The 12,628-nt window shown below is 35.5% G+C and overlaps 2 protein-coding genes across 3 annotated transcripts; both read right to left on the bottom strand.

Annotated features, from left to right (window-relative positions):
- Positions 1–256: 256 nt before the first annotated feature.
- Positions 257–5,826, bottom strand: LOC120013047 (CBL-interacting serine/threonine-protein kinase 23-like). 2 transcript variants are annotated; one of them, XR_005471339.1, is made up of 16 exons: positions 5,244–5,826; positions 4,646–4,708; positions 4,426–4,497; positions 4,207–4,314; positions 3,967–4,047; positions 3,747–3,800; positions 3,550–3,675; positions 3,068–3,157; positions 2,780–2,899; positions 2,527–2,661; positions 2,108–2,224; positions 1,663–1,719; positions 1,487–1,561; positions 1,130–1,240; positions 967–1,048; positions 257–533 (listed from the first exon to the last, which is right to left on the bottom strand). XR_005471339.1 is itself a non-coding variant. In XM_038864660.1 (15 exons), the coding sequence occupies exons 1-15, from the start codon at positions 5,427–5,429 to the stop codon at positions 520–522; spliced, it is 1,380 nt and encodes a 459-aa protein (XP_038720588.1). In that variant the 5' UTR covers positions 5,430–5,825; the 3' UTR covers positions 257–519. The 2 variants fall into 2 exon arrangements, 1 of the variants encoding a protein (XP_038720588.1); XM_038864660.1 differs by lacking the exon at positions 1,130–1,240 and having other exon boundaries at positions 5,244–5,825.
- A 1,593-nt stretch (positions 5,827–7,419) lies between these two features.
- Positions 7,420–7,889, bottom strand: LOC120013048. Its single transcript, XM_038864662.1, has one exon. The coding sequence runs from the start codon at positions 7,795–7,797 to the stop codon at positions 7,498–7,500; it is 300 nt and encodes a 99-aa protein (XP_038720590.1). The 5' UTR covers positions 7,798–7,889; the 3' UTR covers positions 7,420–7,497.
- Between the last annotated feature and the right edge of the window lie 4,739 nt (positions 7,890–12,628).

The following is a 12,628-nucleotide window of genomic DNA, read 5'->3' as shown; positions in this document are numbered from 1 at the left end:
AACAAGCACCCTAAGACACACCAATTCGCATTTTTTTAATTGAGAACGATTCAGTACACGAGTTCTTTGGACAGCCCATTACGCCCAAAACTCAAGTGGAGCTAGGCATGCAAAAACCCGCCTGATGGTTAATTGAGTCAAGACCCAACACAAACCATTTATAAATAGTTGCGTCAATTTAGAATCGAACTCCCAACCAACATTGGACGGGATTCTTTTCACCCAAAAGAGAGCTAGGTAGCTAGCAACAAGAAGATGACTTCCCTACTGGAAAGCAAAGCAATGAAATGTAATTGTAAATGTTCTGTTGCAAATGAGTTGTGTGTACATTATGAACCAATGTAAACAAAGCCAAACCACCTCTCATGAAGAAGGAAAATCAAATTAAATGAAATCCAAGCTATATAAGCAACTTTTTTTCAAGAAGATGAACACGCAACAAAGGAAGCTGTACCCAATATGTTACATAACAATCTTTTAGATGTCTGAATGTGACAATGTTTGAGCCCCCCAGGAGAATTATGCCGATGTGCCTGTCAAAAGAAAAGGACAAGGAATAATGTTCTGATGCCCTATTACAAGGACCACATAAGAAGTATATAAATCTGTCAACATAAAGCTGCCTAAACTAAAAATTAGGGTTCTGCAAATTAGTAAAATGGTCAATCCCAATCGTCAGATTTATTAAAAAAAAAAGAGATCTAGAAGCAATTAAATATATATCCGGCAAAAGATATGATATGTAACTGCCACTGTATGACATGATACATTTTTCAAGATATGGAATGCATTACAAAGCAAAATCATGATATGGAATGCATTGCAAGGTATGGAAATCCATTAGCTGGTCTACTACTGCATATTGAATATTTGTTTGAATAAACAGGATTTTCTTTGAAAGGAACTCATTAAACAAATAGCATGTACTACTAAAAAATAGAGATGTTCTTGTTAATGAATACTAACCAGCCTCTCCATTTTCTTCTTTTGTTTCATCAGCTGATTTCCAAACAATATCCTTCAGCCCAGTTGAGAGGTTATTGTAGAACTATAATTCAGCAGTTCAAATCTTAGGAGGACCATACAGAAAGAAAGCTAATAAAAAAAATGTTAGGTTACAGGTAATAACTCAAGGATCGACCATGCTTGCTAGACCTAAAGTATATAAAGTACTTTGGTCATACTCCAGAGCCCCTAAGCTGATTCCAGAAAGCAGAATAAACTAAGCTTTGCCCAACCCCTAAAACACCAAGTATATAAATTAGGTCTTTTTGAAGAAGAAATTTTCATTAAGGAGCACCAATAAGGTGTAGCCCAGGCAAAGAGATCAAAGTTTTTTTTTAAAAAAAAAAAAAGAAAAAAGAAGAAGAAGAAAAAGAAGAAGAAGAAGAAGAAGAGAACAATAAGGTATAACCATATCAGTTATAACTCTTGTCTTGTCCACAGGAAAGCATTTCATACCTAAAAAAACGCAAATGCCACCTACCTTGTGAAATTCAAGTGTATCTCCTCCAGACTTGCGAAGCTCAACCATGTAAAGGGAAGGGGCCACCTGAAATATCTGCAAGAAAAGGAATTACGTCAAAACATAGTTCAATTGCTTCAAAATAATTTCTTTGTGGTAATATGGATTTCATGAAGATGAAGGTGAAGAGAACGTACTTCTGTTGCAACTGATAAATGACCTTTACGTCCAGTTTTCTCCCCCTGAAGCTTCAACTAATAAGATTGACAAGACAGGCAATATTATTAATGCATGAAAGAGTAACTTGAAATTCGATTACTAGTCATATACTGGAGTTACTTGTATATGCATAAGATATCAGGAACAGTGGTAGATGAGCCATTTCAATTACGAGTTAAGAGAATAAGGTTATCCCAATCTTTCAGCATTTCTGTAGGTAAGCAACAAGAGGAAAGAAATAAAATATCACAAGATTTTAGCACAGGAAGACAAAATTCTTCACATAGCATCATTCTTATTTTACATTATGTTCCTAACAAGTAACGAGAATATATTCCTTTAATCTATCAACAAGTCTTGAAGAAAAAGGGCAAAAAAAACAGGGAATCAAAGATGGAGAGAGAGAGAGAGATTGTGGTGAACCTTGAAGTTGTTTTTCTTTACATCGAAGCCCAAAGGCACTGCAGCTTCCTCTATTTTTGAGATTATTTCATTTGCAGGACATCTGGATGTGAATCTAGTCTCCCGTTTAACAAGTCCCTATTCAGAAATGTAAATGTCGGTCGTAAATTTCATGCAAATGAAAGTGTCATATGTAGAGAAGTGGGCCGCTAAAACTATAAACGTTGCAAGTTTAAACAGAATGTCTCATTCTCTGTGATGCAAAAATTATCAGGTTCTAAGGTTAAAAGTTTAAAAATCCTTATCAATGACTACAATTGACAAGTGCCTTAAAATGTAGCATGCAATACCAACAATGCAACTTGAATGTGCGCTACCTGAATGGCTAAAAATATTCATGGAGCCAATTGACCAAATTCTGATAAAATAACAATACACACCATTTGCTTCTCAAAAAGACTACTAAGATTGAGGCCCTTAGATGTGGAGATGAGTTCAAAGGCATTCATAGTCACAGGGACAATGGGGCCCATAGGCACTTCTTCTCGCCTTTCTACAACAAGGTTTCCAGAGTCCTGTTAACCAAGATGGACATCAGATATAATATAGCCACAACTTGATACAAAGTCACGAAGTATCAAAATTGGGTTGCAATCATAGATTCATAATAAAAATTAAACCCAATAATCTTACCCATGATTCATTGAAGATAGCATTCACATCATCGAGACTAACATCTGCTTGTTCAAAAGTAGGTGGTTTATATCCTTTCTTGAACCACTCATTCTCCATAACCTCCGCGATTGTAATCCGCTATTGCATACATCAGAAAAAAAAAGGACAATAATCAAGTCTGATGCAACTTACGAACAAAAGTAATCATCGTCATTAACCCTTTTCAGAAAATAAATGCATTTTTAGAGAGAGAGACAGACAGACAGAATATGCCTTTGAAGTGAAGGAAAAATGGAAAATGCATACCCTCACTGGATTAGGGTCCAAGATTCTTTTGATTAGTTTCTTTGCACTTGATGAGAACCAAGGAGGACATGAGAAGTCAGCCTTATTTATCTGCAACCATATAATATATATCACAAATGTGAACACTATATCTTTCAAAATAGGATCTTAATCAATACCTTTAGACAAGAAAAGAAAACAAATAACCAATTGACTGCTTTTCTTTTCTTTTTTAGTGAATAAATTAGTAGAAAATGGAGTAACATAGTGAAGCCTTAGAAGAGGGGAGACTGTAGGACTGCCACTCAATTCTGTCAACAAAAAATACATTGACCAACTAGGCAAGTCCTTATTGTGAAAATTTTATTTGTTTCATTTTTTTAAGGATAATTTTTTTTTGGCGGGGAAAAACAATGGGAACAGTAAATGAATCATGGACACATAAACAAGTTGCAAATTATTTGGCAAAGTGCAAATATTGAAAGAAGGAAAGATATGATTACCTTTTTATATAATGACATGAGGTTATTATCTTCAAAAGGCAAGTAACCTGCCATTAAGACAAAAAGAATCACCCCGCATGACCACAGATCTGCCTTAGCTCCATCATAGCCTTTATTGTTTATCACCTTGAAAGTTATACAAATAGTGAGCGAAGCAGGAAAGGAAAAGGAGTTAACTTAATCCAAAGTTAATATACCTCAGGAGCAACATAATTTGGCGTTCCACAGGTTGTATGAAGTAATCCATCTTCCTAAATATGAAGATAATAAATCATGAAGCCTTAATAACCAAGTTATGTTCATCAGCCTGATAATTCACCAAAGCAGTGCCGTAGGTGAAGTGCAAAACAGAAGTGGTTGATAGATAAAACTAATATTATAATGTAACTGAATCTTGGCTTGTTCAAGTATACTCACTCGAACTTGCTGAGGTAGTGCACTCAACCCAAAATCTGAGACTTTAAGGACTCCGTTAGCATCCAGCAGCAAATTTTCTGGCTGTAATTCATAAAACACAATCCACAACAATACTTCAGTTTTACATTGCAGATGATTTATTATTCATATTTAAAAGGTAACAAATTATTCCATCACCTTTACAGGTATCATTCATTATAAGCAAAGGAATTAGAAGGAAAGTAGTAAAAGATCTTAAACCTTCAAGTCCCTATGGAATGCCCCTCTGCTATGGCAATAATCAACAGCGCAAATAAGCTGCTGAAAGTACTTTCTTGCTTCATCTTCTTTCAACCTCCCTTTACTTGCCTAGCTCAAGAAACACAGTACAAAAATCATAATAAGATATGGCTCCATTAACTGATCATGCACAATAATTTAGGCATAGCAATTCCCAAACAAAAACTTGATTCAACTTACAATTTTGTCAAAAAGTTCCCCACCAGTCACAAATTCTAGAACAATGTATATTTTTGTCTTGCTGGCCATCACCTGCACCAAGAAAGCTGCTGGAAGTCACTTAAAAATGCAGAAGTAACCAAAAAAGTGCTGCTTAATTTATTCTTTCAGTCCACGCAGAAGAATCACATTTAGAGCCACCACACGAAGAAATAGGAGCAATCGGCAATGGCCTTCTAACCTCATACATGCGGATGACATTTGGATGCCTAATCAGTTTCATAGTTGAAATCTCACGTTTAATCTGCAAAGGGCCAAAGAAAATAACCATAGGACATTCGGTGAAGAGAAAATGATAAGTCTTTTAATGTCAATCATGAATGAAGACAATTTTATAAAAATTTAAAATCCAAACAGTAAAATAAAGATGATCCAAAGAAAAGGAAAGCAAAATCAAGTAAGCTAAATATTATGTCATTCCAGTTGACTGAACCAAATAATATTGTGGTAATAAACTCAAGTCACCTCCTAAAATTATTTAACCTACCTTTTCCTTGAAAGACAAACCACATCACCCTATTTTCCCAAAACAACCAAACAGCATGACATCAATTACATAGAACTTTAACTTCAAATAGAATCATTGTAAACTTAGTGGAAAAGCATCTAGTTCAAAAACACTAATCAAAAAACATATTGATCAGTATATTCTTAGTTCCAATAAAAGCTCAATCACAATTCAGATTTGTTTTTATTCTTATTCCCTCAAGGGAATTAAAAGCTCTCCCGATCATTCAAAATGTTCTGAATCCTAATTAAACAATTTGACAGTGAATCACCTGGGTGATCATCTTGTGCTTGAGGAGTTTCTCTTTATCGAGAATCTTGATTGCGACATGCTCTTCAGTATCGCAGTTGCGAGCGAATTTGACCTTGGCAAAGGTCCCTTCTCCCAGTGTCCTTCCCAGCTCGTACTTCCCCACACGTGTCCTGCTCCCTGTGGTATTGCTCGAACGAGACGCCATTACCGATCAATTCCTCTCAAATCTTGGCTTTAGTATATCTGTTATATTTAATCACTATCGATCAAAATCTCTTCTTCTTGCACGGCTGCCATACCTGGGACTTGATTACCCTCATCTTCACAACCAAATTCCGTTCCAAACTTATACAAATCAAGAGCTTCAACCAAAAATTAGGAAACAAAATCAAGGCTGATCGATAAAAGGAAACTCCGCGTGCGATGACGGAGCGAACGTGACCGTTGAATCGCAAAAGAACCTCATGAAGTCGGATAAATCTGTGACGGAAATGGAAAATATTTCCTTCTTAATTGCAGAAATCTCGATTGAGATTAGATTGGAGAGAAAGTTCAACCTGAATGGTTGATTTGGACCCGAATATGATTTTGTGGTTCGGATTTAATTAATCATTACTTTCAAAATTTCCACCATTGTCTTTTACCTAACCGTAGTCTTTAATGATAACTTATAAAATTTTCATCATTATCTTATGGACCAATAATCGATTTCTCACATGCACACCAATTATAAATTAGAGGGCTCCGCAATTAGTTTCAAATTGTAGAGTTTATAATTGAAATCCAATGATTTCTCACATCACATTTTTGTTTTTTCATTTTTAAAATTTATATGATTTTTTCTTCATCATTGGATATGAATTGTAGACTCTAAGGAATTGGGGAGCCCTCAAATCCACCAATTATACACATTAACTTTGTATACTTGTCTTTTAATAATGGATACAGTGGGTTTCATTGTAAATGTGTGGTTCTCATTTATTGTGCTTTATTACATTCATTAGATTTCAAACGCGCAAAATTGGTGCGTATAGTTGGTGCATGTGATAATATTTATTCACAAATAGTTGATTTAATCAATAAGAGGTGATTTAATTGACAATCGACTGAGTAAGACATACGTGGAAACATTTGAAAAGCTGATTGATTTCGTTTATGTGGAAACATTCCCAAAGATTATTCAGAGATATCTCTTTCAAGCTCTGGTTCTAATTACAAGTTTACCTGAAAAGTTTTGTCCTTTTCTATTCTTTATTTGCCGTCAATTGAATTTTATCCTGTTGATCGATAAAATAATGTCCATAATTGATAGTAAAAAAACAACAACTAGGTTGGAATCTATCAAGGATGAAATAGACAAGAACCTAACAATAATGCAACTACATTATTTATTTATGTTTTGAAACAATAATGCAACTACATTATTGTTCCTTCAATGACATGGACCGGTGCACTTTGGATCAAGGCTTGGCGGTTACAAAAAAATAAAATAAAATAAGTGGATGAATATAGATGGAGAGTTACTATATAATATATATATGAGGCTAAACTGAATGCCTAAAAAAAAATATATGCATGTGTTTTAGATTTAACTCTTCTTTGTGGGTATCGGTCTCATTCTCTCCGTACAAGTTTGTGTTTGGCCATATTTATCATCAGTATGGAGCGGATTGAGTTAGTGGCCCTAGTTTGGAGCTTGCCTAATTGTTTGGTAGTGTAATATGTTAGATTGAGGAATCCTCGGTTTTAAAAAAATTAATATTTAAGATTTAGGGTTTAAAATATTGTCAACAAACAAATTTTGATTGAGATGGTCAAGTTTCAACTCTCACACGCAATCACTGAGATATATTTAGAGCAAATGTAATAAGACATTTTTACTGGGTCAACAAAAATATCACATCTATCATACAAAAAGTTAAGCCAAACACGTATTACAATATAGTCACATCAGCAAAACATAAATTCTTATATATTATTCCTTCCCACCCAACATGGAGGCCAATAACATTCCATGTCTCCATGTTGTCTCCAACAAAACTATACCAAAACACAAAATCTCAATACAACCACATCAGCAAAACACGTATTCTAATATAACCACATCAACAAAATACAAAATATCATACATTTTTGTTGACCCAACAAAATTTTACCATTGTGGTTGCTCTAACTGGGGGATATATACAAGATAGACTTAATGGAATAAATATGCTGGAGGAGGCTCCTCAATTTCCTGAGTTGGAATTCACAACTGACTGCAGGCATGGCTTTTAGCTTTCAAAGACGGAGAAGGATGTTTGAACCTCTTTGAACAAGTACCTGGAGCGTCTCGCACCGACAGCAGCAGCAGCAACAGTAGAAGTAATACTAGTAGCAGTAGCACTGGCAGATGATAAGGAAGGAGAAAGGGAAGAAGGTGATTTAGGAGTTGAAGCTGCAATATCATTTCCGACATCTCTATCCTCCTCATTGATTGTATCTAACATCTTAGAGGCCCTGCACCTCATCACACTAACATATTGTGGTGGAGCCACCTCTGTAATGAACCTTGCTATGCGCGAAGTCGCCATTTTACTCTAATTTTCCTTGTTAATTTCTTGGAAAAATTTAAGAAACAGAAGGAAACCCAAGAAGGAGAAAGGCTTGAAAAAGTTCAAGTTGCGATTGCTGGGGTATGGATGAACACAAGCTATGATCAGCGATATTTATAAGCTAGGGTTTGGTTCGGTGTAGATTGAGTGATGAGTCCTTATCAAAGTCGAGTAATAGATTTATCAGCTAGTGCCGCCATGCCCTTTTGTTATTAATTGCGCAGGTTTGATGGTCCAATACTACTTTTTAAAACCGAGAACGACATGTTAGTCCTTTAAACATCTTATATGAACCTAAACTCATGTCACATATAAAACTCACGCGCACATAAATTTCTCACATGACTTTATGGTAAGTTGGGTCAAATCTCAATGTCTAGCCACAATAATATTGCTTATAATGAGTGTGCATGAAAATTGAACTCAGAATCTTCCGAGTCCATGCAACTTGACCCAGTGGCGTACCTGAGTTTATAGGGGCCCCGGGCGAGCTCTAGAAAAGGGGCCGTATTTTCTTTTTTATTTATTTTAAAATTAAAAAATTTCCTTTTATTAGTTTTTTAGTTAAAATATGTGAAGAATTGTTAGTTTTTAATTGATTTTTTGCGTTTATATTAATATAATAAAATCAATATTTTTTTAAAAAATTTGGGGCCCTGGGGATTTGGGGGCCCGGGACGACCGACCGTGTTGCCCCACCCCAGGGCCGCCTCTGACTTGACCCCAGATAAATTCATCAACTAAACTATCATCCAATACCATATCAAAGCAGTTCTATCCTCTTGTATATATGTGTCATAATTTGTGTGGGAACGTAAGATCTGTATCTAGATATGGTTTTTGTCTTGTTCGATAGCTTCCAGTTTTGCACTTTTCGTAGCCTAACCAGGAGAAATTAAACCCGTTTACACGCCAGATGTTGGATGCAAATGCTGTTGTTCTGAGTTTTTGCTAGTTGCCTGGTTTACAGGGTACTGTTATCTTAAGGTGTTGGTCTGAAGCAACAGTGATGCAGATGCTTAGCTAACGAGAAGTTTCTTCACAGACTACTCTCTCATAATGGAAGGGTCCATGCATGTGGCAGGACCTAATTTTAATTTGTTTCCATGATATTCTTCACTGTATATTATTTTGGCTTCATACTTGACAAAAGTTTATTCATTTGTAAACGAGTGCCGTTTGGTAGAGGTTTTTTTTTCAACAATAGTAAATAAGCGGTACTAAAAAATGAGATGTAAGCTTTTGCTGAATTTTATAACTGACACTAACTTAAAGTTGCGGTATCGTTAGCGTGCCAAAAGCTCGCTCCCAAGTATAAACTGTGGTACCGCTAGCTTAATTGTCTCGTTTGGCAGGCACTTTGTTAGGGCTTCTCTTTCTAGAAGCTTGGTTTGTTTCAATAAACAAGCCAAGTTTAGGAGTTGTCCATTGTTTCTGGACTAGTTAATAATTTGATCTAATATGTTTAGGAAGCCACTCTAGAATTAGGAAGTATATTGACATTGATAACACCATTTGATTCCACATGTTTCAAATCAATGGTGAAAACATAGGTACGTAAATTAGAATTCATATATATATATATATATAGAGGCTGCCAAATTGACTTAGCAAATGCCACGCTAGGGTGGACATAAAAGACAAAATGATCATCACTAATAATGCATTTAATTAATAGGTCACATTATTAACCATGATTAAAATAAATTTAACTTTTAATTAACAGTTACTCTAGCATGTACATATTATTAATTTATAGATATGATTAATTTTTTTTTAATATATAGTAGGATGATGTTGACAGAAAATGGGTATGTTTATACTTTTCACATGGAGATTATCAACCGACGAATGATACGTCGTCGTTTTCTGTATTTTGGATAAGGATTATCTAAAAGGAGAACTTGTACATGTGAGAAGAGGATATGCTAATTTTTCATGTTGGTTTTCTACTCTTGTATAGTACCCTAAATTAAAGGTTGTATATATTTCTGAGCATTCACATAACATGCATAACATATTCTTAAGATTATGTGCCTCCCTGAAAGCAAAACAAGCATAACATGCATTTTGGATTTTCTTCACAAGCATCACATATTCCGTGTCAATTAGGGCAAAAGAACAAGTTGTCTAACTAAGTTTTAAGACCTTTTTTCCACCAGTCACCTTCAATTAGCAAATAGAATTGACAATCACATTCAGAAAAAGCGCAAAACAGGCATAACCCATCATCAGCAGCCCTCTCCTGTCCACAATTTGACAGTAACTTGAGAGTCTAAAGAAAAAAGGGTATAGTAGCTCCAAATCTTGCATTTAATTCATAAAGCACTATCAGCTCATCCTATATGATCTAAGACAAAAGATTAGCATCAATTGAAATTAAGTTGCGACAAAATTGTTTAAGATGATATGGGTATGTATCCTAAGCTTTGGAACCGAAAATCTTGACTTTTTAAAAAAAAAATTGTTAAATCCCTAATTTTATTTAATTTAATTTCTTCTTCTCTATTTGTTTTGTGTTGTATCCTTGATTGGGGTTCCTCTACCTTAAGCGAGGGCTTAATGAATATCAGAGGTATATATTGGTCTCCTTCGTAAAAATATGACTGGGAAGGATGTTAAATAGAGTTTTATTCATAGCATATTACATCAGATTTCTTATTTATTTCTTAATAGTAGCAACCCCACCCATACATAAAAGGTGGAGACCCTTATTGCAAATACGTACATATTTATAGAAACAATGAACATGTTTCTGATTAGATCATGCAAAAACTAGTACATTTGCTCCATTTACTTGGGAATTGCTGGGTCTGAGAATGCCCCGGCTGAAATTCGATCAAAAATAAATTTGTTAGCTCCCTCTGTATAATGTCCACCATCCCAATTCACCAGAACATTAGGGTTTTTGCATGAACCAACATATATTTGTGTGCCATTGGCTAGTATGCTTCGCCCGCATGGAAGACCAAAAGTAAAGTTGTACATACCTCCAATATCACAACATGTTATCAGCGGAGCTCAAATCCTAAGGACCAAAAATGAAAAGTAAAATAGTAGTAACTTCAATTTGTATTATGTAGTACTTGTGCTTGAATAGTGTCGTTGCATGCACGTGTTTCTCTACCATAAATGAGGGTTTTAATCACGAAAATTCTAAGGATCTTAATATTTTTTTAACCCAATTATCTCAAATGCTGAGACGGAAGTACATGATCTATGTAAAATCATGAACTCCATATTATCTATACAAGATCATGTGCATCTATCTCAGCATATATAGTGCTCCACATGATCTATACAAGATATGTTGAGATAGATATTGTATATGATCGATACAAGATTATGTGCAATATCTATCTCAGCATATATAACATCCTCTTTCATTGAAAAAATGCGCGCGGTTGCTTACCGTATTTTTTTGGGCCTTTAAACAAAGAGTACTTCACAGAGTAGACGTCAACATAAGTGAAAGCAGCATCAGAGAAATTCATCTTTAGTTGCCTTATAGCTTCCTTCAACTTAGAGTTAAAATACTGAGCATTCCTCTCCGCATGAGTTTGTGTCTGGCCATATTTATCATGAGCATGAAGCAGATTGTGTTAATGGCCCGAGTTTAGAGCTTGCCTAACTGTTTGGTAGTGCATGTTAGGCTGAGGAACCCTCGATTTTTATAAAAAAAATATATTTAATATTTAAGGTTTAGGGTTTAAAATACTGTCAACAACAAATTTTGGTTGAGATGGCCAAGTTTCAACTCTCACACGCAAGCACTAAGATACATGAATATAACTGACTGGGGATATATACAAGATAGACTTAATGGAATAAATATGCTGGAGGAGGCTCCTCAATTTCCTGAGTCGGAATTCACAACTGACTGCAGGCATGGCTTTTAGCTTTCAAAGACGGAGAAGGAAGTTTGAACCTCTTTGAACAAGTACCTGGAGCGTCTCGCACCGACAGCAGCAGCAGCAGCAACAGTTGAAGTAATACTAGTAGCAGCAGCACTGGCAGATGATGAGGAAGGAGAAAGGGAAGAAGGTGATTTAGGAGATGAAGCTACGATATCATTTCCGACATCTCTATCCTCCTCATTGATTGTATCTAACATCTTAGAGGCCCTGCTCCTCATCACACTAACATATTGTGGTGGAGCCACCTCTGTAATGAACCTTGCTATGCGCGAAGTCGCCATTTTACTCTAATTTTCCTTGTTAATTTCTTGGAAAAATTTAAGAAACAGAAGGAAACCCAAGAAGGAGAAAGGCTTGAAAAAGTTCAAGTTGCGATTGCTGGGGTATGGATGAACACAAGCTATGATCAGCGATATTTATAAGCTAGGGTTTGGTTCGGTGTAGATTGAGTGATGAGTCCTTATCAAAGTCGAGTAATAGATTTATCAGCTAGTGCCGCCATGCCCTTTTGTTATTAATTGCGCAGGTTTGATGGTCCAATACTACTTTTTAAAACCGAGAGCGATATGTTTGCCCTTTAAACATGTTATATGAACCTAAACTCGGGTCACATATAAAACTCGCACGCACATAAATTTCTCACATGACTTTATGGTAAGTTGGGTCAAATCTCAACGCCTAACCACAATAATATTGCTTATAATGAGCGTGAGTGAAAATTGAACTCAGAACCTTCCGAGTTCATCAACTAAGCTATCATCCAATACCATATCAAAGCAGTTCTATCCTCTGGTATGTGTCATAATTTGTGTGGGAACGTAAGATCTGTGTCTAGATATGGTTTTTGTCTTGTTCGATAGCTTCCATTTTTGCACTTTTCGTAGTCTAACCAG

This window comes from Tripterygium wilfordii, chromosome 13 (genome assembly GCF_013401445.1).
Source record: "Tripterygium wilfordii isolate XIE 37 chromosome 13, ASM1340144v1, whole genome shotgun sequence".
Classification (NCBI taxonomy): Eukaryota; Viridiplantae; Streptophyta; class Magnoliopsida; order Celastrales; family Celastraceae; genus Tripterygium; species Tripterygium wilfordii.
Note: the sequence above shows the minus strand (reverse complement) of the source record. Positions and strands in the feature narration are given on the sequence as shown.

Excerpts from the sequence above, each read along its gene's own strand:
- LOC120013047 (XM_038864660.1), bottom strand. The coding sequence starts at position 5,429 with ATGGCGTCTCGTTCGAGCAATACCACAGGGAGCAGGACACGTGTGGGG. Across the intron at positions 4,498-4,645 it reads ATGTCATCCGCATGTATGAG|GTGATGGCCAGCAAGACAAA; the intron begins GTTAGAAGGCCA and ends TTCTTGGTGCAG. Across the intron at positions 2,662-2,779 it reads CTATCTTCAATGAATCATGG|GACTCTGGAAACCTTGTTGT; the intron begins GTAAGATTATTG and ends CTTGGTTAACAG.
- LOC120013048 (XM_038864662.1), bottom strand. The coding sequence starts at position 7,797 with ATGGCGACTTCGCGCATAGCAAGGTTCATTACAGAGGTGGCTCCACCA.